Here is a 17770-nt window from a genome sequence, read left to right on the forward strand (position 1 = left end):
AAAAAATATTTTAAAATTAGTATCTCATTTTTCTTTTGAAGAGATGCTAACAGACATATATGTGCGTGTGTATCTATATCTATATCTATATCTATATCTATATATAAATCGTTCAAGATCTGATTTCTGAAACATATATATTCGGCTTCAAATTGAGAAGACTTGCATCCTCTCTAAGATTTTCGTAAAAAAAGAAAAATCATTGAATCACGATGAATTCAAATCCGGATGGAAAGCATGTGATCGTTCGCGAAGTTTGGGCTTCAAATTTAGTCAGTGAATTGTCTTTGATTCGAGCTGCCATGCCTACCAGCTGTTTTGCCTCCTTTGATACTGAGTTTCCTGGAACAATTATTACTCCAGATGTGGATAAACGCTCTTACTCGAAGCTGTCTCCTCCAACTAATTACAGTTTCATGAAGGCCAACGTCGATGAATTGAAAATCATCCAAATAGGTCTTACGCTCTCTGATTCTGATGGGAATTTGACAAACTTTGGGACTCCAAATGGATACATTTGGCAGTTCAATTTCTCCGACTTTGATGCTGAGCATGATTGCCATAACGTTGAATCCATTCAGCTATTTGAGAAGCAAGGGATTGATTTCGTGAAGAACAAGAGGGGATTCCGTCGTGGCTTTTCCGGAATTTTGTTTTAAACTCCGGATTATTGTTCAATCCTCATCTCACATGGGTCAAATTCCACAGTTCTTACGATTTTGGGTTTATGATCAAACTTCTAATTGGGAGACAACTACCTCCCAATGTTCACTTGTTCAGACAGATGGGGGCCCGGTTCTTTGGACCCAAAATTTATGACATGAAGCATATTATCAAGTTCTGCAATGGCTTATATGGTGGCTTAGAGAGGGTGGCTGGGACGTTGAACGTGGATCGTGTAGCTGGGAAGAACCACCAAGCTGGATTTGATAGCTTGCTAACTCTACAGACATTTATGAGGTTGGAGTATCTTTATTTCGATGGAAATCTTGGGCTTCCAAAATTTCAAGGGATTCTCTATGGTCTCGAAGTCAATCCTATTATACCAACTCTGAAACCTGGGAATTCACTACTGCACATTCCTGCCCCGACATTTTGTGGTCTCCGTCCAGTAGTACTTATGTCTACTTATTAGTTTTTCTCATTGTATATTTAAAAAAATAGGAGTCATTCTTCCATTTTTTTCCCTTTGTAATATACATTTTTCCATTGATGCTATATGATAGGTTACTTTGCGTAAATCTCATGGATAGTTTTACTATGTTAGTGATTAATGTATCTATTCTTTGAGTCTTTTGACTATTAGCATTTCAAAGATGTGCATATTCATTAGTAATAATAAGACTCTTATTTTTACGAGTGTTTGATGGATTTTATGTATCACTATAATGATTTGGTTGGACTTTAAGTAGGAAAGCTTTAAATATGTATACAGTAGGCTATATAGGAAAGTTTTCTTGGATGCTTCAATCTTGTGGTTGTCGTATAGGATTTCCAGCAAAACCAACTCTATATTTATTCAGTCCCTGTCCTTAACAGATGTTCATCCTCACATTGTCTATGAGAAGTCAGATTAAAAAAAACAAGGCATTAATATCTGCTAGTGAGTTGAATGACTTTGGTGATTTCTGCAAGAATGTTCAAAATTCATTGCTGCTATATTCATTGGTGGATTTGAATATGACAGAGAAGTAAATGAGAGACTAGTCTAATGAATGTTAGCTTAGTGAGCTTTTTACAGTTTTCTTTGCTCTTGCTCAGATCTACACCCTTGCAGATCAGTAATTTGAATTCTTTATCACGCTAGGTTCTATCAGACTATCAGACTTGTGAACTAAAGGGTGATGAAATAAAACACTGTAATGGAACAAATTATATGCTTAATACCTGAACTGTGGAACATCAATTTGTATAATGTAATTCCATTAGCCTTTAGGGTACTCTTATTCTCTTCAAAATTTTGGACTCCTGAAGCTTCTAGCCTCACACCACAAACAGTACCAATACTCATTGGTTATTCTAACATTTAGAAATCCTCTAGCCTCCGTAAATATTTCGTACAGAGGCACCCATATTCTGTAATTTTTTTTTCCTGATATGAAAATATACCTTCACATATAAACATTCTGTTTTAACTTCAGTAAAAGCCGAATAGCATCCCATCAATCAAAGCTTCAGATTCGAAATGCCTGAACTTAAATCAGCAACTACAACCTTGGATAATTGTTCCTCCCTTTCATGAGACATACTTCCTCAACAACTCACCCCCTGTTTCAGCAATAACTACACTTTTCTGCCATTGATGATTTGGTTGGACTCGGATGATTTCTCATGTTCACTTAGTATAAAAAAATTTCGAAGAGACTGATATATAACTATTTATATATATATTGAAAGTATTTTTTCGTAGTTTCAATATTTTTATTTACTGTGTACAATAAAAGTCATCAACCTTGAACAAGTAAATATGATATAAATTAATAACTTTACTCCAAGTCATTGTTTATTATTATATATTGATTTATTAGTTAATTAATTAATAGAACATTAATGAGTTTAGGTTTTTATTTCTATGATATTCTCAGAGAATATTATATGTATTCGAAAAGTGAACGCATTTTTTATATTATATTAATAAGTTGTATTTTCATAGGAGAATTGTGAATAATTCTGTGTCCATAAAATATTTCTACATATCACATATTTAACTTATTTTTAGTTTTAATTTAGATAAAACATTTTCGAATCATCACTTATTATTTATCTACACTCCTGTTGTATCATAGAATAAAATATTACCTTCTTAAGAAAATATTATCATATCGCAATGCTTATAATTTTGGTCAAAAAATATCAATGTTAATTATTTGATTTAAAAAGATAATATGATATAAATCTATAGCCTTACAAGTCATTGTCTATCTTTATATATAAATGAATTAATATTTAATGATTAATAGAAATAGATTATCTGTTTTAGGATTGTTTTCCTAGAATATTCTCATGAAAATATTATAACCTAACTATAAATTTTATGAAAAATTATCTAAATAAATTATAATTCATACATCTCTTATTTTTATGAAGACAGGAAAAGATTAATTTTGAAAACGCTTTGACAGAAATATAGAAAAATAAATAGTATTTTTATCTCGATTTATCATATGCTGAAATGAGATGAAAAGTGAACATGATTTTTCTTTTTCTTTTTTTAACTATGTTATTTGTCATAGGGAAAATTTCCAAAAAAAAATCTTTAAAATTTTAAAGTCCCAAATCATGAATGATTACACAAATGTGTTGTTATTTGCTTTTTAAATATTATCAATTATTATTAAATTGTAATAAATAAAACTAACGTGAAATTTTGAAATTTAAAAAATATTTTTTTTGGGATTCTCCCTTTTTTTTATATGATATTATTATGTTATATTTTCATTGGAGGGCATATCTACCTAATTTTGATTTACAAAAGATCCTCGAAATATCATTTTAAACATCATCTACATTCCTGAAGTAAATATGATATAATGACGTTAGCCTATAAACTTTAGAATAGATGTATGCAAGCTTATCAAACTCATGAGTTTAAGTAAACTCTTGGCAAAGATGTAAACTCGGATGATAAACTTATAAGATAAGAGTTTACTTCTATCAATAAATAGTTATTAAAAATATATAATTAAATAATTAAAATATTACAAAATTATGATTATTTGGTTTAAATATATTTGAAATCCAAAATATTGAGTTAAATCCATCAATATTAGAATTTTTAATGAATTTTTATGAAGTTCATGTATGATACCACTAAACACAATCAAATTAACAAAATAATTTGAAATTCATAGTAGATTTTACGTTGCTCCATTCCATGGTTATCTTAGGATATTCTCATAAAAATATTATATGTAAAATTTATTTTCAAATTAGTATAACAAGGTATAAACACCTAACATTAAATTTTGTGAAATATTATCTGAATAAATTATAATTTACATCTATGATATTTGAGAAGACAGAAAAAAAATTAATTCTGAGAAGTTATTAACAGAAATATAGAAAAATAAACTGTATTTATATCTCGATTTATCCTAAAAGTGCCTACTTGAGATGAAAAGTAAACAGGATTTTGCTTTTGTTATTCTTTATATTTTTTATATGACATAGTTATGTTATACTTTTGTTGGAGACTTGTGAATAGTTCCATAATAAGTATATATGACATATCTACCTAATTTTAATTTACATAAAAGATTCTCGAAATACCATTTTTAAATATTATCTACATTCCTAAAGTATCATAGAATGAAATATTATCAACTAATAAAATAAAATCATAATATTAATTATTTAATTTTAAAAAGTAAATATGACATAAATAGTTTAAATTACCTAAATATAAATCTTGTGAACAATTATCTGACTAAATTATAATTCATACATCTTTTAGTTTTGAGAAGAGGCGAAAAATTATTTTTGAAAATATTAACAAAAATATAGAAAAATAAATAATATTTATATCTCTATTTATCCTAGTGATATGAATTCACAAGTGAATAGGATTTTTCGCATTTGTTATTATGTTATTTTTTATATGAGATTATTATGTTATATTTTCGTTGAAGACTTGTAAATAATGTTACGTGTATTAGATTTGTGTATCAATATATATATGTGTGTGCACGCGCGCGTATCAGATTTGAACACATCACATATCTACCTAATTTTATTTTACATAAAAGATTCTCCAAATATCATTTTTGTACATTATCTACGCTTCTCTACAAAATACTATCTACCACATTAAATCAAATTGTAATAATATAGATTTATAACTTTCCTCTGTATCGTCTATTGTTTTATATTGATTAATTAAGGGTTAATGTACGCCCAGCACCCCATAATATTTTCTCAGGTGCTTCCAGTGTCCTAAAGTAATTTTCAGTGCATCAAATGTCCCAAACTAATTAAAATGATGCGTCCATATCCTGGGCTAACAAAAAAGTTAAGTTTGACCGTTACGTTGTTGGCTCAGCCGAAGGTTGACCAAAAAATCCTAGGTGGTGGACACACAAGTGTTTGATGTGTATTATTTTGACTGAAAATTCAATTTATTTCCCTCTCTTCTAACATTTATCTTCTGCCAGTTTTTAAACTTAAAAAAAAAAAAGAAGAAAGACCACTGATCCACCCTCTTAAATCCTGATACATGTATCACCCATTCAATCCCATCCTCGTCATTAACATTCTATCCCATTTCTTCCACCACTCCGATTCGAAACCACAACTGCCATCACAGCACACTTCCGTCTCCATCTCTGTCAACTTCTCATCTGACTTGCATTTGCTTTCCTCCTCGTAGAACATAGTAAACTTCCCCTTGGTCACTCCGTCGACATCACCGTCGCTTCTCAAGAAAACACACGTTGCCACTGGGCTCGTCTTGGGAGCTTTAGTCAAAATAATACACATCAGATGCCTGCGTGTCCGCCATGTAGGATTTTTTGGTCAACCTTCAGCTGAATCAGCAAGGTAACGATCAAACGAGACTTTTCTGTTAGCCTGTGATATGGACGCACCGTTTTAATTAGTTTGGAACACTGGATGCACTAAAAATTACTTTAGGACACTAGGCGTGCCTGGAAAAATAGTTTAGGGTGCTAAACGCACCTTAACTCGTCAAAATAATACACATCAAACGCATGCGTGTCCACCACGTAGGATTCTTTAGTCAACCTTCGGCTGAGTCAGTAAGGTAACGATCAAACTTAACTTTTTTGTTAGACTAGGATATGGATGCACTGTTTTAATTAGTTTGGGACACTAGAGGCACCAAAAATTAGTTTGGGACACTAGGCGCATCTGGAAAAATAATTCGGGGTGCTGGGTACACCTTAAGCCATTAATTAATAGAAGATTAATGGTTTTAGGTTTTAATTTTCTTAATGATTATACCACTGAATATTATATGTGAAATATTAAATAAATCTAATAATAAATTCTTTAGATGAGCCGCGTAATTTAAAATTTAAAAATCTAAAAAATCTGATTTCTGAAACACATATATTCGGCTTCAAATTGAGAAGACTTGCATTCTCTAAAAAATAAATCATTGAATCACCATTAATTCAAATCCGGGTGGAAAGCATGTGATCGTTCGCGAAGTTTGGGCTTCACATTTCTCAGCGAGCTATCTTTGATTCGTGCTGTTATACCTACCCGCTGTTTTGCCTCCTTTGATACTGAGTTTCCTGGAACAATTTTTACTCCAGATGTGGATAACCGCTCTTACTCGAAGGTGTCTCCTCCAACTAATCGCAGTTTCATGAAGGCCAACGTCGGTGAATTGAAAATCATCCAACTAGGCCTTACGTTCTCTGATTCTAATAGGAATTTGACAAACTTTGGGACTCCAAACGGATACATTTGGCAGTTCAATTTCTCCGACTTTGATGCTGAGCATGATTGTCATAACGTTGAATCCATTCAGCTATTGGAGAAGCAAGGGATTGATTTCGTGAAGAACAAGAAAGAGGGGATTCCGTCGTGGCTTTTCCTGAATTTTGTTTTAAACTCCGGATTATTGTTCAATCCTCATCTCACATGGGTCACATTCCACAGTTTTTATGATTTTGGTTTTATGATCAAACTTCTAATTGGGAGACAATTACCTCCTAATGTTCACTTGTTCAGACAGATGGTGGCCCGGTTCTTTGGACCCAAAATTTATGATATGAAGCATATTATCAAGTTCTGCAATGGTTTGTACCAAAAAAACTGCAATGGCTTATATGGTGGCCTAGAAAGAGTCGCTAGGACGTTAAGCGTGGATCGTGTAGCTGGGAAGAATCACCAAGCTGGATCTGACAGCTTCCTAACTCTACAGACAATTATGAAGTTGAAGGATCTTTATTTCAATGGAAATCTTGGGCTTCAAAAATTTCAAGGGATTTTCTATGGTCTCGAAGTCAATCCAATGATACAAATATGAAGACACAGACTGAAATGGAGAAGAATTGATTAATTCATTAATGATGTGAAGTACAACATATATAGAAACTTGTGGGGCTTATGTGTCTATAGCTAAACTTGACTAAATCAGTTACAACAAAAGGTATAAGTTACAGCTAAGCAACAGCTAATATTTCTAGAATATCTTTATTCTAATATCTTCCCTCAAACCAAACTACCCTTCTGGGCGACATTGTATTCCTAGATAGTTATGAAAATCAGAGAAAGACTTATGAGAAAGAGGTTTTGTGAACCCATCAGCTACTTGATCTACACTGGGAACATGTTGAACCAGGAATTCTTTTCTGATAGCTCTTTCTCATACAAAATGCAGATCGAGTTCAATGTGCTTTGTCCTAGCGTGTAGAATTGGATTTGCTGTCATCATTACTGTACTAAGATTATCACATAGTACTTGAGCTGGTGTAGTAAGATTGAGATGTAACTCTTGAAGAAGTGACTTGATCCATAAAACTTCTGATATAACATAAGACATGCTCCTGTATTCTGCCTCAGTACTTGATCTTGCAACTGTAGCCTGCTTTTTAGAGGACTAAGCTTTGAGATTACTACCAAAATAAACACAAAAGCCAGAAGTGGTCCTTCGGTCATTCTGATCTGATGCCCAATCAGCATCACAGTAAGTAGTAATTGTTCTGCTGAGACTAGGACGGATGATAATGCCATCATGTAATGAACCAGCAAGATATCTTAAAATTCTCTTAACAGCCTTCCAGTGAACAACAAGGGCCATTTGCATAAATTGACAAACTTTATTGATAACAAAACTAATCTCTAGCCGAGTTATAGTAGCATATTGTAAAGCTCCAACAATGGACTGATAAAGTTGAGGATTAGACATTGGAACAGATCTGATCTTAGGAAGTTTAAGTCCCACTGTCATTGGTGTAACTACACTTTTAGCATTGCTCATATTTGCACGAGACAAAAAATGTCTTTGAGATACTTGGTTTACACTAACTGTAAAGAACCATCAGTCAAATCTTTAACCTTAATTCCCGAGAAATAATTCAAGGAACCAGGATCCTTTAGGGAAAATTCATGATCAAGATCAATGATAAGCTGTGAAATGCTAGTATGAGATGAACTTGTGATGATTGTATCATCAACATAAACTAGGACAAATAAAAGTTCACTAGAAGACCTTTTAATGAACAGAGAAGGATCACATTTGCAAGTAGAAAATCCATGTTTGAACAAAGCACCACCCAAACATTCAAACCAAGAGCCAGGGGCTTGTTTGAGCCCATAAAGAGCTTTATGTAGCTTACACACCAGAGATTTATCTCTACTTTCAAAACAAGGAGGTTAAACCATATAAACTTCCTCTTTTAAAAATCCATTCAGGAAGGCATTATTGATATCAATTTGATGAATATGCCATTTCTGAGAGAGAGCAGTGCTAAGCACAATTTTGACAGTAACTAGCCAAATAACAGGACTAAAGGTCTCATGAATCATAACCTTCTTTTTGATGAAACCTTTTGTAACCAATCGGGCTTTATACTTGTGAGTAGAAGAAATAGGATTGGTCTTCTTTCTAAAGACCCAGTTGCAGCCAATAGCTTGGCTTCCGGGAGGAAACGGAACTAAGGACCATGTGTCATTTCACTGTAGAGCACCAAATTCTTCTTCTATAGCAGCTCGCCAAGATGGAGACTGAAAAGCTTCATGATGTGAGGTGGGTTCAACATCAGTAGAAGCAACAAAGGCCTTTGGTTTTAAGACTTCCCATTTTGGATCTGGTTATCATGGGGTGAGAAGGTACTGGTAGAGGGGGTTGGATATCAATAGGAGAAGGTGAAACAGCAGGAGCAGGGTAAGAAGGGGAATCAGCAATAGGTGAATGGGAGGTTGGTGATTGATCAACAAGGGAAGAAGGGAAATCAGTAATAGGAGAATGGGAAGTTGGTGATTGATCAACAATTGAGGAGAAGTGGGTAGAGGTGTGTTAGAGGGTATGGTGGTGAAGAAAAAGGTAGGTGATCTGAAGAGGAAGGTAAATAAGAGGGGTGGCAGAAACAAACGAAGGAGAAATAGGAAAAGATTTAGAGGAGGAAGGAAATAAGGAAGGATAAGGAAAGGAAGACTCATTAAATATAACATCTCTAGCAACAATGATTCGGCCAGTGGATGTAAGGCACTTGTAGCCTTTATATATGAATAGGACTTGGACCTAAAAAGACAGTAGATTTGTAATCAAACTTGTGGGTTTTATAAGGTTGCAAGTGGAAAACAAGAACAACCAAAGGTTCTTAATATGCTATAATCAGGCTTCTTATTCATAAGGGCTTCAAATGGTGTTTTGCCATGCAACACAGTAGATGGAAGAATATTAATCAAAGAGACAGCTGCAAGAAAAGCATTTGCCAACAAGATAAAGGCAAGGTTGCTTGTGCCAGAAGAGTGAGACTGACTTCTGTGATATGCCTATGTTTTCGTTTAGCTACCCCATTCTATTCATGAACATGAGGGCAACTATATCTATGTATGATACCACAGTCAGAGAGAAAAGAAGTGAATTTAGTATATTCTCGACCGCAGTCAGACTGAAAAATCTTAAGAGATCGATCAAATTGAGTAGCAATCATAGCAACAAACTGTTGAAAGACAGAAAAGGCTTCAGACTTCAATTTTAGAGGATAGATCCATGTATAACAAGTATAAGCATTAGTGAAGTGTATATAATAAAGATAGCCTTCTCTAGTCTTAAGAGGAGCTGGTCCCCAAATATCAGAATAAACCATATCAAAAGGAGCAGAATATACAGTTTCAGATAAAGGAAATGGCTTCTTATGAGCTTTACCCATTGCACAAGCTTTGCAAAAGTCAAACAGATCCATTTTATTGCAAGAAAGATTACACGATTTCAATATAGTAGAAACAATTACAAGGGAAGGATGCCCCAATCTATTATGCCACAAATGAAAACTATTGAAAACTAAATGACTACAACTTTTGTTATCAACTATAGCTAAAAAACAAGACTCCGTCCTAGTCTTGAACTTGAGATCCAAACTAGATACATGCCTTTCTTAACATTGCACTGATATAGGACATGATTAATTTTGAGATCCCTTACGCGGCACTGCCTTGCATCAAAGGAAACTTCAACATTATTATCATAGCAGAATTGATAAACAGAAATAAGATTCTTGATAATTCAAGAAACACACAGAACATTTGTGAGTTTAAGACGAGATGAATCGACAGAAATAATAGCCGTACAAACATCTCTAATTTTTAGACCTTGTCCATTACCAGCATAAACTTGTTCAGATCCTTTATAGTGAGAGGATTCAGCAAGATTAGTAGCATCATTAGTCATATGACTCGTTGCTCCAGAGTCAAAATACCAAGCAGGATCAGCAACCATATCAAAGGTGGCAAGAAGAGTAGATTGATTAATAGACTTAGCAGATAGATTAGAAGAGGATGAAGTAATATCATCAATGGAAAGGTCTTGGAAGGATTCATCAAACCTGTACCAGCAAGTTCCAATAGCATTACATGCTTTGTCGCAAAGCTGACATTGAACTTTAGGACGAGAAGAACAACCGGTGTTGTTCGTATGACTAGGATTTCTTGTACAACGACCACAATTACGACCGTCGCGATTTGGTTGAGGCGCACGAGTTTGATCAACTTGGCTAAGATCAGAGAAGCTCCAAAGATCGTTGAGACTAAATGACAATTCTTTTCATTTCAAGCTTCTTGCACCATAAGAAGTGCTTCAATTTCAGCTATTGTGTATGGCTCAAGCCTGGTGGAGATTGAGGCAATAAATGGATCATAGTATTCAGAAAGACCATTAAAAATGAATTCACAAGTTGATATGGAATAGAGATCGGCGAGCCAATAGCTACTAAGGCATCAATGTTGGCCTTAATCTTGAGGAGATACTCATTCATTGGTGAGTTGTCTTTCTTGGTATTCTTCAAGGTGGTTTTGAGTTGTTTGACCTTGGCTCTGGTTTGAGAGGCAAAGAAGGTGTTGATGCGGTCCCAAATTTGAGCTGTAGTTTCACAACCAATGGTCCGAGTTAGAACCAAATCTGACATAGAAGAGAGGAGCTATGAATGAGTAATTGGTCCTGACGCATCCATTTGAGGAAATTAGGAGTAAAATTGACTTGTTATCCATCTTGGATGCTCTGGAGGAGGAATGGAAGAATCCCAGAAGGATTCAAGAGCATAACCACAAACAGCACTCATGACTTGCTGCTGCCGTAGAAGGAAATTGGAGTCATCAAGCTTAATGGAAATGGAATAATTGAAGGCGATAACCTCATTCTTGGTGGTTGAGGAAGAGACAAGCGGAAGATTCAAGGAGGAAGAGGCCATTGAAGGATCAGAGGCTGTGGATACCATATGAAGACAAAGATTGAAATGGAGAAGAATTGATTAATTCATTAATGATGTGAAGTACAACATATATAGACACCTGTGTGGCTTACGTGTCTATAGTTAAACGTGACTAAATCAGTTACAATAGAAGGTATAAGTTACAGCTAAGCAATAGCTAATATTTCTAGAATATCTTTATTCTAATAACAAGCTCTGAAACCTCAGAATTCACTACTGCACATCCTGGCCCAACATTTTGTGGTCTCCCCATCCAGTAGTGCCTATGTCTCCTTATTAATTTTTGTATCCTATATTTAAAAAAATAAGTCTTTTACTTCTTTTTTTTCCTTTGTAATATACATTTTCCCATTGATGCTATATGAAAGGTTACTTTGCGTAAATCTCATGGATAGTTTTACTATGTTAGTGATTAATGTGTCTATTCTTTGAGTCTTTTGACTATTTGTATTTGAAAGATGTACATATTCATTAGTAATAATAAGACTGTTATTTTTACGAGTGATGGACTTTATGTATCACTTTGATGATTTGGTTGGATTTTAAGTAGGAAAGCTTTAACTATGTATACAATAATAGGCTATATAGGAAAGTTTTCTTGGATACTCGAATCTTGTGGGTGTGATATAGGATTTCCAGCAAAACTATCTCTATATATATAGAGTCGGTCCATGTCTTTAATAGATGGCCATCCTTACAGTGCCTATGAGAAATCAGATTTAAAAAAAAAAGAAAAAAAGAAAAAAGCATCAATACCTGCGAGTGAGTTGAATGACTTTGGTGATTGCTAGAAAAATCTTCAAAATTCGTTGCTGCTACATATATTCATTGGTGGAATTGAAAATGACTGAGAAGTTAATGAGAGAGATTAGTCTATTGACTGTTAGCTTAGTTAGCTTTTTACTGTTTTCTTTACTCTTGCTTAGATCTACACCCTTGCAGATCAGTAATTTGAATTCTTTATTACGCTGGATGAAATAAACACTGTAGTGGAACAAATTATATGCCTAATATCTCAACTGTGGAACATCAATTTATATAATGTAATTCCATTAGCCTTTAGGGTACTCTTCACACCACAAACAGTACCAATACTCATTGGTTATTCTAGCATTTAGACGCCCTCTAGCCTCCATAAATATTTCGTACGGAGGTACCTATATTCTGGAATTTTTTTTTCCAGATTTGGAATATACCTTCACATATAAACACTCTGTTTTAACTTTAGTAAAAACCGAATAGCATCCCATCAATCAAATCTTCAGATTCGAAATGCATGAACAACCTTGGATCATTGTTCTTCACTTTCCTAAGACATACTTCCTCAAAACTCACCCCCTGTTTCGGCAATCACTACACTTTTCTACAATTATTCCGGTTAGATAATGACTTTTCTCCATAATCCAGACTTTTAAACCATCATTACCTCTTCCAAAATGCACCAAATGGAAGAAAGAAGTACGTGGATGATTAGAAGTCTTAGCCAAAATCCTCAATTGCACGCAACGAATCTGTTCAAACTTCATCTCTTCTTCCTCTCGATGCTTGCTTCCTCTAGTTCCTTTCTGTCGGTCTCTCTCTAATTCTCCCCCTTGGTTCAGAATGAAATGAAGATGGGAAAAGGAGTCTGGTGACTTAAATGGGGAAGAGTGACACGTGAGAGCTTGTGAGGACTTCCCTTGACAGTTTTGCCCTTTAGTCAAGTTTCTGTTTGTATGTTCATCCTTCCCCTGCGCTTCTGAAGGCTCAAATAATTTCAGAAATCATTCTTTAATGTTTTATATAAATTTTCTTCCTCCATTAGCTTCTCTAGCATATAAAATAATTTTTTAAGATTTTCATATAAAAAATTAATTGCTAATATTTTTTTTAATTTCTCAAGAAAATAGGCTTTAATTCTATAAATTAATCCTAAATACATTATAAGGATTTTCTGCTCAACTTCTTTAACCCATAAAATAATTATCCTAAAGATTTCAAGCACAAAAATTTCTATTTAGATATTAACAACTTTTGTCTCTAAAACTTTGATGACTAATTGTTTATAGGAAAAATTGCACTCAGGTCCCAAGGAGTAGAATTTACTCATCCAAAGTCCCAAGAAATATCAAAATTAATAACAGGTCCTAATGTTAGAAGCAATCTCACCCAAGAGGGGGGTGAATTGGGTGAGTTAAAAATTATTGCGAAATTAAATAACGAGACAATATCGGAAACAGAGAGTTAGAGTTAAGAGGGATTTCACCGCAGAGGGGAAGACACAGGATTTATACTGGTTCGGTCTTAACCACTTGACCTACGTCCAGTCCTTAGAACACCTCTGAGTATTTCACTATCTTCCAAGATTGATCGGGCTCTTGGTGCCTCAGTACAGTAATTGAATCACTCAATCACTCCCCCTTACTCCCGTAAGGATACAAACCCACTCAAGAGTCCACACTCTTGAGTATCACTCAATCGTGATTAATAAAGGATAGATATCGACTTTCTTACAGAGTGAAATTTAATGATGAACACTGACGCTCAGTAATGTTGAAGAAACAGAGTATTGAATGCTAGACTTAATAATCACAGATGGTAGTTCCGGTATTCAATCCTCTCATTAATGCTTCTTCGCGCCTTTTATAGTTGAGATCGTTAAGTATCCGTTAGACGGAAGAGCTTCTAGCCGTTGTGACTCCGTTTGCGTGTTTAGCCAGTTCCAACGGTTCCGCCATTAATGCGTCTGAGCTTTCTGACACTGCGGGTTACATGTTACGTAATCTCGTTGAGGAGCCATTGTAATTTCTCTTAGTAATCTGCATCCATATTTTAAACTTTAAACAAGTAAGAATAATATGGTGTAAGCTTATCAGGATGAATGACTAATTGATTACTCAATGATTCTAGATGGAATGTGTAACATCTTGAATTCTACTCTAAGGATTTAAATATTAAAAAAAAAAAGGTTCCAAACTGTTATTTTCTCCGTTTTACCTAAGGTCTTTAACTTCAGTTTACTCCTAGTGTTTTCTTTTTTACCCTCCACCGTCTTTCTTTTCTCTTCCTCTCTCTCTCTCTCTCCGCGTTTATTTCGGTTGCAGCGTCGATCATCTCTCTCCCTTCTTTCTTCATCGTTTCAGATAGTTTTGGTAAGTAAAACTACTTCTAATTACAAAACTTCCTTAATGAAAGTTGTCATACTCAGTCAGATCTATCTAATGATAGTAATTTTGTGTTGCTTAGAGAAATTTTTTGATATAGAGTTCGGAGCAAGTACTTAGTTTTGATGAGTGTTAACCACAACATTGTAGATCTGTTATAGTAGATCATTTTTACTGGTTTAGATTTGTCTATTTGTTGATTTTAGTATTTAAAAATTAATTTTTAATTAAAAGAATATGTTATTTATGAGATATATCATATTTATACCGATTAAAATTAAGTTAAATAATTTATTTGGGTTGTTTGACATACTATTAAAATTTTAATCAGTTTAGTTTTATTTATTGGGTGACTGGAGGTTTTAAAATAATTATTGTAGTTAAAGTTTCTTATTTATGAAAAAAATATATATATATATGCCATTAAAATTTTGATTAGATTATTTATATATATAAATATTTGAGATACTATTGAATTTTTTGATGGTTCGGTTTTGAGGTTTAAATTTCAAATGAGATTTTTAGAATTTAGAATATACTAATTTCATATTTAGAAATTTTAGAAAATTCTTTTTATTAAAGTAAATAAGTTGGAGGATGTAAATAAATAATTTGGCTTGTTAGAAAATTATCAATTAGTTCTAAAGTACTTAATTTTGGATTATAAGAGTTGTGAGAATTTAAAATGAAAATTAAATTAAATTAGGAATTTAACTAATATAGAGAAGTTTAATTAATTAATTAGTTTGTATTAATATGTGGTTATATTAATTGTGTAGATTAATTTTTGGTTGAGCAAAGGATTGACTTTGTGGTAATTCTTAGTATTGCTTTGGCGAGAGGTAACCACTTTCCACTTGTTATATGTGCTAATATGTTGTTTGTGAGTATTTTGCTATTTTTAGAATAATAGTTGATATTTGGAACTTGAGTAGATGTGTTATATCTTTTGAGCTATGAAAATTGTCTTGTGGGATTTTTGGAATTGTGATTGAGAAGTTTGGAAAAGATATATGATTTATATCTTATGGATTATACTGAGAAAAGATTGAGACATTTTTATTATATTGTGAATGATTGGTTGTTATTTGGATTTTGGGATTGAGTCCTATCCTACCACGTGGTAAGGCCGCCATTGGTGCACATTGGTTGGCTTCTTCTTTCGTCCCCCATAGTGAGGGATAGGCCTTTGTGGCTTCTTATTCGTCCCCCAAAGTGAGGGATAGGCCCATATATTTGATTGATCCCCCAGAGTGAGGGATAGACTTATGTGGCTTGTGTGTTGACCCCCATAGTGAGGGTTTAGATGATTGAAATTATATTTTTATGGATATATCTATGTTTCTCGAGAATTAATAACTATCCCACTTGACACCTCACGAGCACGTGTTAGTATGTATGATGAGTTGGAAAGCTGGTTACTGAGGCATTTGTCTCACCCCGTGGTTTAACATTTTCAGGCGATAGTTCAGGTGGTGGCCCATCAAGGAAGGCTCTGGAGGCATAGTATGTTGTTATAGCTTGTATAGCCTCCCTGCTTTTGTTCTATGTGCTGACTTGTTATATATTGCCACATAGGGCTCATATACTATCATGATGTAAAATAATACTTTTAATTACTACTATCTGGTATGATAGGGTTGTGAGGAGGCCCGAGACATTTTAGACTCTGCGTGTAACGCTCCTTTGAAAGTGTTGACTTTTGACTAATGAGCTCTATAGTTTATATTAAACTGATTTATCAGTTCATACGTTTGAAAATATAAGTTTGATTTGGGCTAATGGTTGAATGATATTTCTGGACTTTGAAAGTCCAAAGCCCAAGGGAACGATTGATGTGGCTCGTAATATAAGTTTATTTCCTTTAACCATGATAGCGATTTTAAAATTTTAAGGTTTCTTCTTTTCTATCATGGTTAATCGTTTGAATAAATTGAAAATTTTGATCTAAAAGGGTTTTGAAAGAATGTTCATCACAGAATGAATTATCCGTAAAAGGTGCATAAGGATATTCTGGAAAAGGTTTATCGAAGTGGTGATCGATTACTGATTGATCGATTTGGTTATCGAAAAACAGAAAGAGAAATTTTTGATTAGTTGAAGACGTTTATCGATCAAACGATGGAACAATGGTTTATCGATCAGGTGATCGATAAAGAGCAACAGGAAATCTTCGATTGATATGTAAATTAGAGTTCCTTTAAATATGCATTACTTATTACAGTAATCATGAGGATTGTGCAAGCAGAAACATCTTGGAAATGAGTAGTTAAGTGAGTATGAGACATGTTATAGTTTGCTGAAAATAAACTGACAAAAATCAAATGATCGATTAGATTATCGAGTAAAGGTTGATTGATAAATTTATTGATAATTCAAGTGTTACAGAATTGAAACTTTAGTGCATGTTGATCGAACACATTATCGATAAAATTGTGATCGATAATGTTATCGATAAAAGTCAAGTGTAAAACTTTTCGTGAGAAACAAGGATATTCAAGAATTATCGAATAGGTGATCGATCAAGACATGTTCGATCAAATTATCGATAAACAGTAATGGGAAGAATTTGTACTAAAGCTGTTTATTGATCATGTTATCTGAAAATGAGACAAGTAGGGGAGCTCTAATTATCGATAATGTTATCGATAACTTAGTTCCAAAGAAAACTAAGTAGAAACAACTGGCACATAGATTATCGATCATGTGATCGATAATTTGATGATTGATAAAGTTATCGATTCAATAGTCTATAATCAGTACCTGCATTGAAGAAGGTTAGAGCTCAATTTTCGATCATATTATCGATAATAAGATGATCGATAATGTGATCGATAAACAATGTTAGAAACATTTATTCAAACAGGTAGAGTGTGTTACCATTTATCGATGTCGTTATTGATAACTCTTTTATCGATTACTTGATCGATAAGATCAGTCTAGATTCACTTCTTTTTGTCTGTCACTTGTTCAATCATATGGGATTATCGATTAAACTATCGATAACCGACAGTTACCTTCTATGACTTTCACGTTAACGATCATCGATCATTTTATCGATTAATGAATTACCGAACAACTCATCGATTAAAATACTTAACATACATTTGATTTATACTGAACAATTATCTAACAGCTTATCGATAAACATTTGATCGATCAGATGATCGATCATCATACCTAACCAATTTTAATCTAACTTTGTTATCATCAAAACCATAATCCTAA

General features: G+C 33.6%; 2 protein-coding genes across 2 annotated transcripts; both read left to right on the top strand.

The window, feature by feature from the left end:
- The first annotated feature begins 212 nt into the window (after positions 1 to 212).
- On the top strand, positions 213 to 659 carry LOC114727077 (probable CCR4-associated factor 1 homolog 9). The gene has a single exon (XM_028913811.1). It carries the CDS (start codon positions 213 to 215, stop codon positions 657 to 659), a length of 447 nt encoding a protein of 148 aa, XP_028769644.1.
- A 125-nt stretch (positions 660 to 784) lies between these two features.
- LOC114727078 (probable CCR4-associated factor 1 homolog 11) lies at positions 785 to 6994 on the top strand. The gene is made up of 2 exons (XM_028913812.1): positions 785 to 960; positions 6190 to 6994. The coding sequence occupies exons 1-2, from the start codon at positions 785 to 787 to the stop codon at positions 6992 to 6994; spliced, it is 981 nt and encodes a 326-aa protein (XP_028769645.1).
- Positions 6995 to 17770: the final 10776 nt, after the last annotated feature.

Source organism: Neltuma alba, unplaced genomic scaffold (assembly GCF_004799145.2).
Source record: "Neltuma alba isolate B1F8T4 unplaced genomic scaffold, ASM479914v2 tig00012440_pilon, whole genome shotgun sequence".
Lineage (NCBI taxonomy): Eukaryota > Viridiplantae > Streptophyta > Magnoliopsida > Fabales > Fabaceae > Neltuma > Neltuma alba.